This window comes from Tachyglossus aculeatus, chromosome 16 (genome assembly GCF_015852505.1).
Source record: "Tachyglossus aculeatus isolate mTacAcu1 chromosome 16, mTacAcu1.pri, whole genome shotgun sequence".
Lineage (NCBI taxonomy): Eukaryota > Metazoa > Chordata > Mammalia > Monotremata > Tachyglossidae > Tachyglossus > Tachyglossus aculeatus.
Genome location: NC_052081.1, coordinates 2,446,522 through 2,460,477, shown reverse-complemented (window position 1 = coordinate 2,460,477; position 13,956 = coordinate 2,446,522). Strand labels below are relative to the sequence as shown.

The window sequence follows — 13,956 nt, the reverse complement described above, 5'->3', positions numbered from 1 at the left end:
GGCCCAGAGAATAATAATAATGGCATTTATTAAGCGCTTACTATGTGCAAAGCACCGTTCTAAGCGCTGGGGGCGATCAGGTTGTCCCACGAGGGGGCTCCCAGTCTTCATCCCCATTTTCCAGATGAGGGAACTGAGGCCCAGAGAAGTGAAGGGACCTGCCCGAAGTCACCCAGCTGACAAGCGGCGGAGGCGGGATTTGAACCCGTGACCTCTGACTCCTTAGGCCACCGGCTCCTCCGTCCCCCCCGGCTTCCGCCCTCCCGGCGCCTCACCTGTCCCTCCTCCGTCCGGGCCGAGTCGTTCCCCAACAGGGGCTCCGCTGGAGGCGTCTGGATCGTGACCGATTTTTCCGACCGGTTGCCATCCTTACTCCGGGGTGACTTGTGCCTGTCCCGACTTCGCTCCCTTGGGTAGAACGAAAACGGAATCGGAATCGGGGCAAAAAATCACCTTTTGATTTCAAGGAAATCAAGAAAATCAAAAATCAAGAAGACCGCCGCTAAAACGAGCCCCCCGACCGGGTTTGGAAAACGGGCAGAATCCCTCCCCGGGCCCCCGGAGTTCGCCGGCTTCAAAAAGGGAAAACTCTTTTCCCTTCCTTAGGTTCGCGGCGCTGTACTGGACGCCTGCTGCGTACCTACTATTTATAGAGGGCTAAACTAGGAATCTACCGTGTGTTGAAGAGAATAATAATAATAATAATAATGGCATTTATTAAGTGCTTACTATGTGCAAAGCACTGTTCTAAGCGCTGGGGAGGTTGGAAGCAGCGTGGCTCAGTGGAAAGGGCCCGGGCTTTGGAGTCAGAGGCTGTGGGTTCAAATCCCGGCCCCGCCACTTGCCAGCTGTGTGACTTTGGGCAAGTCACTTCACTTCTCTGGGCCTCAGTTCCCTCATCTGGAATAGGGGATGAAGACTGTGAGCCCCTTGTGGGACAACCTGATTACCTTGTATCTACCCCAGCGCTTAGAACAGTGCTTTGCACATAGTAAGCGCTTAACAAATACCAACATTATTATTACAAGGCGATCAGGTTGTCCCACGGGGGGCTCACCGTCTTCATCCCCATTTTACAGATGAGGGAACTGATTGTTTAATCAGTCCTGTTTATGTGCAGAGCACCATACTAAGCGCTTTGGAGAACAGAATTAGCAGAACATAGGTAGAATGCTGTACTGAGTGTCACTTCACTTCTCTGGGCCTCGGTTACCTCAGCTGTAAAATGGGGATTAAGACTGTGAGCCCTGACTTGATCAATCAATCAATCAATCGTATTTATTGAGCGCTTACTGAGTGCAGAGCACTGGACTAAGCGCTTGGGAAGTCCAAATCTGCAACATATAGAGACGGTCCCTACCCAACAGTGGGCTCACAGTCTAGAAGGGGGAGACGGAGAACAAAACCAAACATATTAACAAAATAAAATAAATGGAATAGATAAAATAAATAGAATGGATAAAATAAATAGAATAGATTTATATAAAATAAATATAAATACATAAATATTTATAAAATAAATAGAATAGATAACATAGAATAGATTTATATAAAATAAATAAATATAAATATATAAATATTTATAAAATAAATAGAATAGAAGCAGCGTGGCTCAGTGGAAAGAGCCCAGGCTTTGGAGTCAGAGGTCACGGGTTCAAATCCCGGCTCCGCCGCTTGTCAGCTGTGTGACTTTGGGCGAGTCACTTCACTTCTCTGGGCCTCAGTTCCCTCATCTGGAAAATGGGGGTGAAGACTGGGAGCCCCCTGTGGGACAACCCGATTACCTTGTATCTACCCCAGCGCTTAGAACAGTGCTTGGCACATAGTAAGCGCTTAACAAATACCAACATTACTAGTAGTAGTAGTACAGTGCTCTGCACACAGTAAGCGCTCAGTAAATACGACCGAATGGATGAATGAATGAATCCCATCATTATTAATGATCAAGAAATGGGGATGAAGACTGTGAGCCCCCCGTGGGACAACCTGATCACCTTGTTAACCTTCCCAGCGCTTAGAACAGTGCTTTGCACATAGTAAGCGCTTAATAAATGCTATCCTTATTATTAGTAGTAGTACATAATAATAATTATTATTCATAGTAGTAGTAGTACAGTGCTAAGCGCTTAGTACAGTGCTCTGCACTTTGTAAGTGCTCAATAAATACGATTGATGATTATTATTATCAAGAAGGAATCATCATCATCATCATCAATAGTATTTATTGAGTGCTTACTGTGTGCAGAGCACTGTACTAAGCGCTTGGGAAGTCCAAGGAATCTGAATCCCGGAGGCCTCACCGGCGGCTCCCCTGGAGCGGAGGGAGTCCTGGGAATCCGGAGGCCGGCTCGCCTCTCCCGGGGCGGGAAGAGCCCCCCATCCCGGCCCGGAGCCCCTCTCCCACGGAAAGGCAGGCGACCCTGTATATATGTATATATGTTTGTACATATTTTTTTTACTCTATTTATTTATTTATTTAATTTATTTGTACATATCTATTCTATTTATTTTATTTTGTTAGTATGTTTGGTTTTGTTCTCTGTCTCCCCCTTTTAGACTGTGAGCCCACTGTTGGGTAGGGACTGTCTCTAGATGTCCCTACCTCGCCTGCCTCGCCAGGGCAGCCGAACAGTGGCCGTGGGACAGAAAAATAGCCCGGGGCTATTTCCGAGGGTCCAGGTGAGTGGGATTTCCGAGCCGCCCCCTGCCCCCCCCTCCGCATCCCGGAAAAATCCCCTTCCTGGGAGCCGGGAGGGACCCCGGGCTCCAGTGGGAAACCACAGTCGGGGGACACTAACCCCACCCTCTCTGAAACCCACTTCCTCCGTCAGTCAGTCGTATTTATTGAGCGCTTACCGTGTGCAGAGCACTGTATTAAGCACTCGGGAGAGGACGATGTAGCAATCAATAGAAACATTCCCGACCCACAAGGAGCGTTTATATGTATATATGTTTGTACATATTTATTATTTACATATTTATTATTCTATTTATTTTACTTGTTCATATCTATTCTATTTATTTTATTTTGTTGGCCCTGCTGAGAGCTCACCTCCTCCAGGAGGCCTTCCCGGACTGAGCCCCTTCCTTCCTCTCCCCCTCGTCCCCCTCTCCATCCCCCTCATCTTACCTCCTTCCCTTCCCCACAGCACCTGTATAGATGTATATATGGTTGTACATATTTATTACTCTATTTTACTTGTACATTTCTATCCTATTTATTTTATTTTGTTGGTATGTTTGGTTTTGTTCTCTGTCTCCCCCTTCTAGACTGTGAGCCCACTCTTGGGTAGGGACTGTCTCTATGTGTTGCCAATTTGTACTTCCCAAGCACTTAGTACAGTGCTCTGCACATAGTAAGCGCTCAATAAATACGATTGATGATGATGATGATGATGATGACCCCCCCCCCCCAACCCCGGGGTGGGAACGGGGAGAGGAGAGCCGCGGGAGGAGGCGGAGGGGATGGCCGACCCTTACCGGTGGGTTTTCTTCGAGTGGCCGGAGTAGTAGGAGTAGCCGGAATAGGTGGACTCGGTGTCCATGGCGAGGAGGCCGGCCTCCGCCGGGGAGGCCGGAGAGCTGGGTGGGGGGCGCTCCGCCGGGACCATCAAAGGGTCGGGGGTCCGGAGAGGCGCGGGAGGGAAGCCAGGATGGGCAGCATCCACCTGGGGGGGCAGGGGGAGGACGGCAGGTGACCACCCCTTGACCCTCACACCCGCCCCGGGCCCTCCGGGTCGAGCGGAAACCCCGGGAACGATGGCGTCTGCTAAGCGCCTGCACTGTACTGAGCGCCGGGGCGGAAACGAGCAAACAGGCTGGACACAGTCCCCGTCCCACAAGAGGCTCGCAGTCTCAATCCCGATTTTATAGACGGGGAAACTGAGGCACAGAGAGTGGACAAGTAGGTTGCCAACTTGGACTTCCCAAGCGCTTAGGACAGTGCTCTGCACACAGTAAATACGACTGAATGAAATACCACAGTTCTCGTTATTATTTTTTCCCATTCCAGCTCCACCACTTGTCTGCTGTGTGACCTCGGGCAATTCGCCGCACTGCTCTGTGCCCACACAGTCCCCGTCCCACGAGAGGCTCGCAGTCTCAATCCCGATTTTATAGACGGGGAAACTGAGGCACAGAGAGCAGACAAGTAGGTTGCCAACTTGGACTTCCCAAGCGCTTAGTACAGTGCTCTGCACACAGCAAATACGACTGAATGAAACACCACAGTTATCATTATTATTTTTTCCCATTCCGGCTCCGCCACTTGTCTGCTGTGTGACCTCGGGCAATTCGCGGCACTGCTCTGTGCCCAGTTTCCTCATCTGTAAAATGGAGCTCATAAAGCTGTCCGTCCCACCCTCTTAAGACTGTGAGCCCCGTGTGGGGCAGGGGCTGTTTCTGACCTTCTTATCTTGTACCCTTAGTAAGCCAGGATGGTCGGCATCAATCAATCAATCAATCAATTGTATTTATTAAGCGCTTACTGTGTGCAGAGCACTGTACTAAGCATCCACCCGGGGGGGCAGGGGGAGGACGGCAGGTGACCACCCCTTGACCCTCACACCCGCCCCAGGCCCTCCGGGTTGAGCGGAAACCCCGGGAGCGATGGCGTCTGCTAAGCGCCTGCATGAGCCAGGCACTGTACTGAGCGCCGGGGCGGAAACGAGCAAACAGGCTGGACACAGTCCCCGTCCCACGAGAGGCTCGCGGTCTCAATCCCGATTTTATAGATGAGGAAACTGAGGCACAGAGAGTTGACAAGTAGGTTGCCAACTTGGACTTCCCAAGCGCTTAGTACAGTGCTCTGCACACAGTAAATACGACTGTATGAAACACCACAGTTATCATTATTATTATTTCCCATTCTGGCTCCGCCACTTGTCTGCTGTGTGACCTCGGGCAATTCGCCCCACTGCTCTGTGCCCACACAGTCCCCGTCCCACGAGAGGCTCGCAGTCTCAATCCCGATTTTATAGACGGGGAAACTGAGGCACAGAGAGCAGACAAGTAGGTTGCCAACTTGGACTTCCCAAGCGCTTAGGACAGTGCTCTGCACACAGCAAATACGACTGAATGAAACACCACAGTTATCATTATTATTTTTTCCCATTCCGGCTCCGCCACTTGTCTGCTGTGTGACCTCGGGCAATTCGCTGCACTGCTCTGTGCCCCAGATTCCTCATCTGTAAAATGGAGCTCATAAAGCTGTCCGTCCCACCCTCTTAAGACTGTGAGCCCCGTGTGGGGCAGGGACTGTTTCCGACCTTCTTATCTTGTACACTTAGTAAGCGCTTAGTACAGTGCTCTGCACACAGCAAGCGCTCAATAAATACGATAGAACGAATACCCCAGCGCTTAGTACAGCGCTTGACGCGTAGTTGACCCTTTAACAAATACCATTATTTATGGAGCATCCCAGCCCCTCAAAAGTGCACATCGTTTCACACGGGATGGCTCCACTCTCATTCATTCACTCAATCATATTTATTGAGCGCTTACTGTGTTCAAAACACTGTACTAAGCGCTCTCAGGAGAGTACAACAGACACATTCCCTGCCCACCGTGAGCTCCCAGTCTAGCGCTCCTCCACTTTCTATTTCAGATCACCGTGCCGATCGCTGCCTTCACCCCGAAATCCCCACACCCTGCGACTAGAGAAGCAGCGTGGCTCAGTGGAAAGAGCCCGGGCTTTGGAGTCCGAGGTCACGGGTTCAAATCCCGGCTCCGCCAGTTGTCAGCTGGGCGGCTTTGGGCGAGTCACTTCACTTCTCTGGGCCTCAGTTCCCCCATCTGTCAAATGGCGATGGAGATTGTGAGCCCCACGTGGGACAGCCTGATCACCTCGTATCCCCCCCCGCGCTTAGAACGGTGCTTTGCACATAGTAAGCGCTTAACAAATACCATTATTATTATTGTTATTATTATTATCATCATCGTGGGGACCCCCTCCCCCCCAAAAACTCAGACTCTCTTCCCACAGCCAGAGACTTCCCTCTTAATCGAAGAAGGAAATCTGTTTCCTCCCACAAATCAAAGCCCCAACTATATTGCGCTGACTTAATTAAACTCTGAAAACTATTAATTAGTGGTTCCAGAAGATGGCTAATTACGTCTCCCTAGATGCAGACGGTCTCTGCCGTCGCCCTTAAAGGGATTTCCGCGGAACCTATAATCGAGCGGGAGTGAGGGCGTTGATTAGCGATACCGACCGGTGACTCTGTTCAGGACTCCTCAACTACAATTTGGGGGTCTGTGGAGGGTCCCCGGGACCCCCCTCCGGGTGGACGGGAGGCCTGAATAAGACTTGTACTTCCCAAGCGCTTAGTCCAGTGCTCTGCACACAGTAAGCGCTCAATAAATACGACTGAATGAACGAATGACCTCCTTTCCTCTTCTCCCACCCCGTTCTGCGTCCCCCCGTTACACTTGGATTTGCTTGCTTTATTCCCTTCTGGACTGTCAGCCCACTGTGGGCAGGGCACTTATTACTCTATTTATAATCAATCAATCAATAAAGCAAACATACTAACAAGACAAAATAAATTTATAAGCACTTAGTACAGTGCTCTGCAATCAATCAATCAATCAATCGTATTTATTGAGCGCTTACTGTGTGCAGAGCACTGTACGAAGCGCTTGGGAAGTCCAAGTTGGCAACATATAGAGACAGTCCGTACCCAACAGTGGGCTCACAGTCGAAAAGACTGCACACAGTAAGCGCTCAATAAATACGACTGACTGAATGAATTTATTTATTTTATTTGTGCATACTTATTCTATTTATTTTATTTTGTTAATATGTTTTATTTTGTTCTCTGTCTCCCCTTTCTAGACTGTGAGCCCACTGCTGGGTAGGGACCGTCTCTAGATGTTGCCAACTTGGACTCCCCAAGCGCTTAGTCCAGTGCTCTGCACACAGTAAGTGCTCAATAAATACGATTGAATGAATGAATGAAAAGGGAATGTCACTCTATTGCTGAATTGTACTCTCCAAGCGTTTAGTACAGTGTTCTGCACACAGTAAGCACTCAATAAATACAACTGAATGAATGAATGAAAAGGGAATGTCTCTCTATTGCTGAATTGTACTCTCCAAGCATTTGATAGAGTGCTCTGCACACAGTAAGCGCTCAATAAATACGATTGAATGAATGAATGAATGAAAAGGGAATGTCTCTCTATTGCTGAACTGTACTCTCCAAGCGTTTAGTACAGTGCTCTGCACACAGTAAGGGCTCAATAAATAGGATTGAATGAATGAATGAAAAGGGAATGTCTCTCTATTGCTGAATTGTACTCTCCAAGCATTTAGTATAGTGCTCTGCACACAGTAAGTGCTCAATAAATAGGATTGAATGAATGAATACGATTGAATGAATGAATGATTTCTCTCCCCCCACCCAGCCCCACATTGCTTAGGTTCCTTATCTGCAATTTATTGATTAATATCGATGACTGTATACCCCTCTAGACTGTAAATTCGTTGTGGGGCTAGGGGATGTGTCGACCCGCTCTGTTCTCCTGGCCTCTCCTAAGCGCTTAGCACAGTGTTCCGCACACACGTAAGTGCTCGATAAATACCCACCGATGGTCTGATCGATCAATCGATCGATTGGAAGGAGGCCAGATTCCCCCCCCACCCCCAGCCCCGTTCCCCTGGGTAGCCCACTCTTGCCATTCCCTTGGGAGAGTGCATCCCCCTCCCCAATTTCCCCCAGCCGAGGAGGACGACATTGGCCCAAGAAGGAGCAGGGGGATGGCTGTTTTGGAGCATTTGGGAAAGTAAAGTCCTGCCCCTCGCCCCCCCAGAGTTGGGGAAGACCCCCTCCCCAGCCCCTTTCTGGTCCTGGCAGGGATCCCAAGGCCGGGAAGAGAGGAGAGAGGGGGAATCCGACCCCCGGGATGCCCGGAGGAGGGGGCCTGGATCTCCCCAAGTTGTCCCTCGCCCCCTCCAGAGATGGGGAAGACCCCTCCCCAGCCCCCTTCTGATCCCGACTGGTCCTGGGGGGGATCCCGAGGCTGGGAAGGGAGAGGAGAGAGAGGGAATTCGACCCCCGGGCTGTCCGGAGGAGGGGGCTTGGACTCCCCCCCAAGACGTCCCTCACCCCTCCAGAGTTGGGGAAGACCCCTCCCCAGCCCCCTTTTGGTCCTGGGGGGGATCCCGAGGCCGGGAAGGGAGAGGAGAGAGGGGGAATCCGACCCCCGGGCTGTCTGGAGGAGGGCGCTTGGATCCCCCCCAGATGCCCCTCGCCCCCTCCAGAGATGGGGAAGACCCCTCCCCAGCCCCCTTCTGATCCCGAGTGGTCCTGGGGGGGGATCCCGAGGCCGGGAAGGGAGAGGAGAGAGAGGGAATTCGACCCCCTGGATGTCCGGAGGAGGGGGCTTGGACTCCCCCCCAAGACGTCCCTCGCCCCTCCAGAGTTGGGGAAGACCCCTCCCCAGCCCCATTCTGGTCCTGGCGAGGATCCCGAGGCCGGGATGGGAGAGGAGAGAGGGGGAATCCGACCCCCGGGCTGTCCGGAGGAGGGGGCTTGGATCTTCCCAAGACGCTCCTCGCCCCCTCCAGAGTTGGGGAAGACCCCTCCCCAGCCCCCTTCTGATCCCGACTGGTCCTGGGGGGGATCCCGAGGCTGGGAAGGGAGAGGAGAGAGGGGGAATTCGACCCCCGGGCTGTCCGGAGGAGGGGGCTTGGACTCCCCCCCAAGACGTCCCTCGCCCCTCCAGAGTTGGGGAAGACCCCTCCCGAGCCCCATTCTGGTCCTGGCGAGGATCCCGAGGCCGGGATGGGAGAGGAGAGAGGGGGAATCCGACCCCCGGGCTGTCCGGAGGAGGGGGCTTGGATCTCCCCAAGACGCTCCTCGCCCCCTCCAGAGTTGGGGAAGACCCCTCCCCAGCCCCCTTCTGATCCCGACTGGTCCTGGGGGGGATCCCGAGGCCGGGAAGGGAGAGGAGAGAGGGGGAATCCGACCCCCGGACTGTCTGGAAGAGGGGGCTTGGATCCCCCCAAGATGTCCCTCGCCCCCTCCAGAGTTGGGGAAGACCTCTCCCCAGCCCCCTTTTGGTCCTGGAGAGGATCCCGAGGCCGGGAAGGGAGAGGAGAGAGGGGGAATCCGACCCCCGGGCTGTCTGGAGGAGGGGGCTTGGATCCCCCCTCCCAGATGCCCCTCGCCCCCTTCAGAGATGGGGAAGACCCCTCCCCAGCCCCCTTTTGGTCCTGGGGGGGATCCCGAGGCCGGGAAGGGGGAGGAGAGAGGGGGAATCCGATCCCCGGGCTGTCCGGAGGAGGGGACTTGGATCCCCCCAAGACGCCCCTCGTCCCCTCCAGAGTTGGGGAAGACCCCTCCCCAGCCCCCTTCTGATCCCGAGTGGTCCTGGGGGGGGAATCCCGAGGCCGGGAAGGGAGAGGAGAGAGAGGGAATTCGACCCCCTGGATGTCCGGAGGAGGGGCCTTGGATGCCCCCAAGACGCCCCTCGCCCCCCCAGAGTTGGGGAAGCCCCTCCCCAACCCCCTCTGGTCCTGGCGAGGATCCCGAGGCCGGGAAAGGAGGGGAAGGAGAGGGGAGCCGACCCCCGGGCTGGCCGGAGGAGGGGGCTTGGACTCCCCCCCAAGACGTCCCTCGTCCCTCCAGAGTTGGGGAAGACCCCTCCCCAGCCCCCTTTGGGTCCTGGGGGGGGATCCCGAGGCCGGGAAGGGGAAGGAGAGAGGGGAGATCCGACTCCGGGACTGTCCAGAGGAGGGGGCTTGGACCCCCCTAAGACGCCCCTCGCCCCCTCCAGAATAGGGGAAGACCCCTCCCCGGCCCCTTTCTAGTCCTGGGTGGGGGGGGGGATCCTGAGGCCGGGAAAGGAGGGGAAGGAGAGAGGGGGGATCCGACCCTCGGCCTGTCCGGAGGAGGGGGCTTGGACCCCCCCCCCCCAAGCCGCCCCTCGCCCGTCCTGGGGTCCCGGGGGGCTGAGAGGGGAAGGGAGGGGGAGACGGGGGGGGAGGGGAGCCCGGGCCTGGGGGTCCCGGCTGGGCTCACCTCGGGCTCCGGGGGGGACGGCGGGTCCCGGCCGGTTTGGGGTCCGGTGGGGTCCGGCCCGCTCCTGCCCAGCGGCCCTGCCCACCGCCTTCCGCTTCCTGGGCCGGACAGACCCCTCCCCAACGCCCGCGCCGCCCCGCACCGCCCCGCGCCCCTCCCTCCCTCCCTCCTTCCCTCCTTCCCTCCCTCCCAACCCCCGCCCGCCTCCTGCACCGCCCCGCACGGCCCCCTCCCCAATCCCGGCACGGCGGGTGACCCCTCCCCAGTCCCTGGGACCTCGGAGCCCCCTCCCCAGTGGACCGCACGGCCGGAGCCCCCTCCCCACCTCCCTGCCCGGCCGAAGCCCGCTCCCCAGTTTTCTGCACGGCGGGAGACCCCCTCCCCACCTCCCTGCCCTGCTGGAGCCCCCTCCCCAGTTTTCTGCACGGCGGGGGACCCCCTCCCCAATCCTTGCCCGGCCGGAGCCCCCTCCCCACCTCCCTACCCGGCCGAAGCCCCCTCCCCAGTTTACTGCCCTGCCGGAGCCCCCTCCCCACCTCCCTGCCCGGCTGGAGCCCCCTCCCCAGTTTTCTGCACGGCGGGAGCCCCCTCCCCACCTCCCTGCCCGGCTGGAGACCCCTCCCCAGTTTTCTGCACGGCGGGAGACCCCTCCCCACCTCCCTGCACGTCTGGAGCCCCCTCCGCACCTCCCTGCCCTGCTGGAGCCCCCTCCCCAGTTTTCTGCACGGCGGGAGACCCCCTCCCCAATCCGTGCACGGCCGGAGCCCCCTCCCCACCTCCCTACCCGGTCGAAGACCCCTCCCCAGTTTACTGCACAGCCGGAGACCCCCTCCCCAATCCTTGCACCGCGGGTGACCCCCTCCCCAGTCCCTGGGACTTCGGAGCCCCCTCCCCAATCCCGGCACCGCGGGGGACCCCTCCCCAGTCCCTTGGACCTCGGAGCCCCCTCCCCAGTGTACTGCACGGCTGGAGCCCCCTCCCCACCTCCCTGCCTGGCCGAAGACCCCCTCCCCAGTTTTCTGCACGGCGGGAGACCCCCTCCCCAATCCCTGCACGGCCGGAGACCTCTTCCCACCTCCTGCATCGCCGGAGACCCCTCTCCGGTCCCTTGGACCTTGGAGACCCCTCCCCACCTCCCTGCGGGGCGGGAGACCCCTCCCCCATCCCTGCACCGCAGGAGACCCCCCTCCCCAGCACCTAAAACTCCGGGGACCCCTCCCCATCTTTCTGCACAGCGGAAGACCCCCCTCCCCAAACCTTGCACGGCCAGAGACCCCTCCCCAGCTTCCTCCACAGCGGGAGCTCCCCTTCCCACCTCCCTGGACCTCAGGAGACCCCCTCCCCAGCTCTCTGCACGGCGGGAGACCCCTCCCCAATCCCTGCACGAAGGAAGACCCTTCCCCAGCCCCTGGATCTCTAGGCGACCCCTCCTCAGCTTCCCGAACGGCGGGAGACCCTCCCCAACTCCCTGGACCTCGGGAGACCCCCTCCCCAGCTCTCTGCACCGCGGGAGACCCCTCCCCAACTCCCTGGACCTCGGGAGACCCCTCCCCAACTGCCTGGACCTCGGGAGACCCCTCCCCAGCTCTCTGCACTGCAGAAGACCCCTCCCCAACTGCCTGGACCTCGGGAGACCCCTCCCCAGCTCTCTGCACTGCAGAAGACCCCTCCCCAACTCCCTGGACCTCAGGAGCCCCCTCCCCAGCTCTTTGCACCGCGGGCGACCCCTCCTCAGTCTCTGGACCTCGGGAGACCCCTTCCCAGCTCCCCTGCATCACAGGAGAGCCCTCCCCAACTCCCAGGACCTCAGGAGACCCCTCCCCAGCCCCCTGGACCTAAGGAGACCCCTCCCCAGCTTCCTGCACGGCAGAAGACCCCTCCCCATCCCTTGCACCTCGGGCAACCCTCCCCAGCTCCCTACACGGCGGGAGACCCCTCCCCAATCCCTGCACCGCGGGAGACCCCGCCCCACCTCCCTGCACCGCGGAAGACCCCTCCCCAGCTCGCTGCACCGCCGGAGACCCCTCCTCAGCCCCTGGATTTCAGGCGACCCCTCCCCAACTCCCTGGACCTCAGGCGACCCCTCCCCAGCTCTCTGCACCGCAGGAGACCCCTCCCCAGTCCCTGGACCTCAGGAGACCCCTTCCCAGCCCCTGGACTTCAGGCGACCCCTCCCCAGCTCCTGGACCTCAGGCGACCCCTCCCCAGCTCTCTGCACCGCAGGAGACCCCTCCCTAACTCCCTGGACCTCAGGTGACCCCTCCCCAACTCTTTGCACCGCAGGAGACCCCCTCCCCAACTCCCTGGACCTCAGGCGACCCCTCTCCAACTCTTTGCACCGCAGGAGGCCCCTCCCCAGTCCCTGGACCTAAGTAGACCCCTTCCCAGCCTCTGGACTTCAGGCGACCCCTCCCCAGCTCCCGGACCTCAGGCGACCCCTCCCCCGCTCTCTGCACCGCAGGAGACCCCTCCCCAACTCCCTGGACCTCAGGAGACCCCTCCTCAGCCCCTGTATTTCAGGCTATCCCTCCCCAACTCCCTGGACCTCAGACGACCCCTCCCCAGCTCTCTGCACCACAGGAGACCCCCTCCCCAGCCCCCTGGACCTCAGGAGATCCCTCCCCACCCCCCTGGACCTAAGGAGACCCCTTCCCAGCCCTTGGACTTCAGGCGACCCCTCTCCAGTTCCTGGACCTCAGGCGACCCTTCCCCAGCTCTCTGCATCACAGGCGACCCCTCCCGAGCCCCTGGACCACAGGAGACCCCTCCCCAGCCCCTGGACCTCAGGAGACCTCTCTCCGGCCCCCTGGACCTAAGGAGACCCCTCCCCAGCCCCTGACTTCAGGCGACCCAGCCCCAGCCCCTGGACCTCAGGAGACCCCTCCCCAGCTCTCTGCACTGCAGGAGACCCCTCCCCAACTCCCTGGACCTCAGGAGACCCCTCCCCAGCCCCCTGGACCTAAGGAAACCCGTCCCAGCCCCTGGATCTCAGGAGACCCCTCCCCAGCTCTCTGCACTGCAGGAGACCCCTCCCCAACTCCCTGCCCTGGACCTCAGGAGACCCCTCCCCAGCCCCCTGGACCTAAGGAAACCCCGTCCCAGCCCCTGGATCTCAGGAGACCCCTCCCCAGCTCTCTGCACTGCAGGAGACCACTCCCCAACTCCCTGGACCTCAGGAGACCCCTCTCCAGCCCCCTGGACCTAAGGAGACCCCTTCCCAGACCCTGGACCTCAGGAGACCCCTCCCCAGCTCTTTGCACTGCAGGAGACCCCTCCCCAACTCCCTGGACCTCAGGAGACCCTTCCCCAACTCCCTGGACCTCAGGAGACCCCTCCCCAGCTCTCTGCACTGCAGGAGACCCCTCCCCAACTCCCTGGACCTCAGGAGACCCCTCCCCAGCCCCCTGGACCTAAGGAGACCCCTTCCCAGACCCTGGACCTCAGGAGACCCCTCCCCAGCTCTTTGCACTGCAGGAGACCCCTCCCCAACTCCCTGGACCTCAGGAGACCCTTCCCCAACTCCCTGGACCTCAGGAGACCCCTCCCCAGCCCCCTGGACCTAAGGAGACCCCTTCTCAGACCCTGGACCTCAGGAGACCCCTCCCCAGCTCTCTGCACTGCAGAAGACCCCTCCCCAACTCCCTGGACCTCAGGAGACCCCTCCCCAACCCCCTGGACCTAAGGAGACCCCTTCCCAGCCCCTGACTTCAGGCGACCCAGCCCCAGCCCCTGGACCTCAGGAGACCCCTCCCCAGCTCTCTGCACTGCAGGAGACCCCTCCCCAACTCCCAGGACCTCAGGAGACCCCTCCCCAGCCCCCTGGACCTAAGGAAACCCGTCCCAGCCCCTGGATCTCAGGAGACCCCTCCCCAGCTCTCTGCACTGCAGGAGACCCCTCCCCAACTCCCTGGACCTCAGGAGACCCCTCCCC

At 58.4% G+C, this 13,956-nt stretch overlaps 1 protein-coding gene across 1 annotated transcript in view; it reads right to left on the bottom strand.

Annotated features, from left to right (window-relative positions):
- Positions 1-10,088, bottom strand: part of VANGL1 (VANGL planar cell polarity protein 1) — a 36,768-nt gene extending 26,680 nt beyond the window's left edge. The window contains exons 1-3 of the mRNA XM_038757808.1: positions 10,026-10,088; positions 3,481-3,668; positions 276-408 (exon numbers count right to left, since the gene is read on the bottom strand). Coding sequence (XP_038613736.1) covers positions 276-408; positions 3,481-3,611 — 264 coding nt within the window. The 5' untranslated portion in view covers positions 3,612-3,668; positions 10,026-10,088. The remainder of the gene's footprint in view (positions 1-275; positions 409-3,480; positions 3,669-10,025) is intronic.
- Between the last annotated feature and the right edge of the window lie 3,868 nt (positions 10,089-13,956).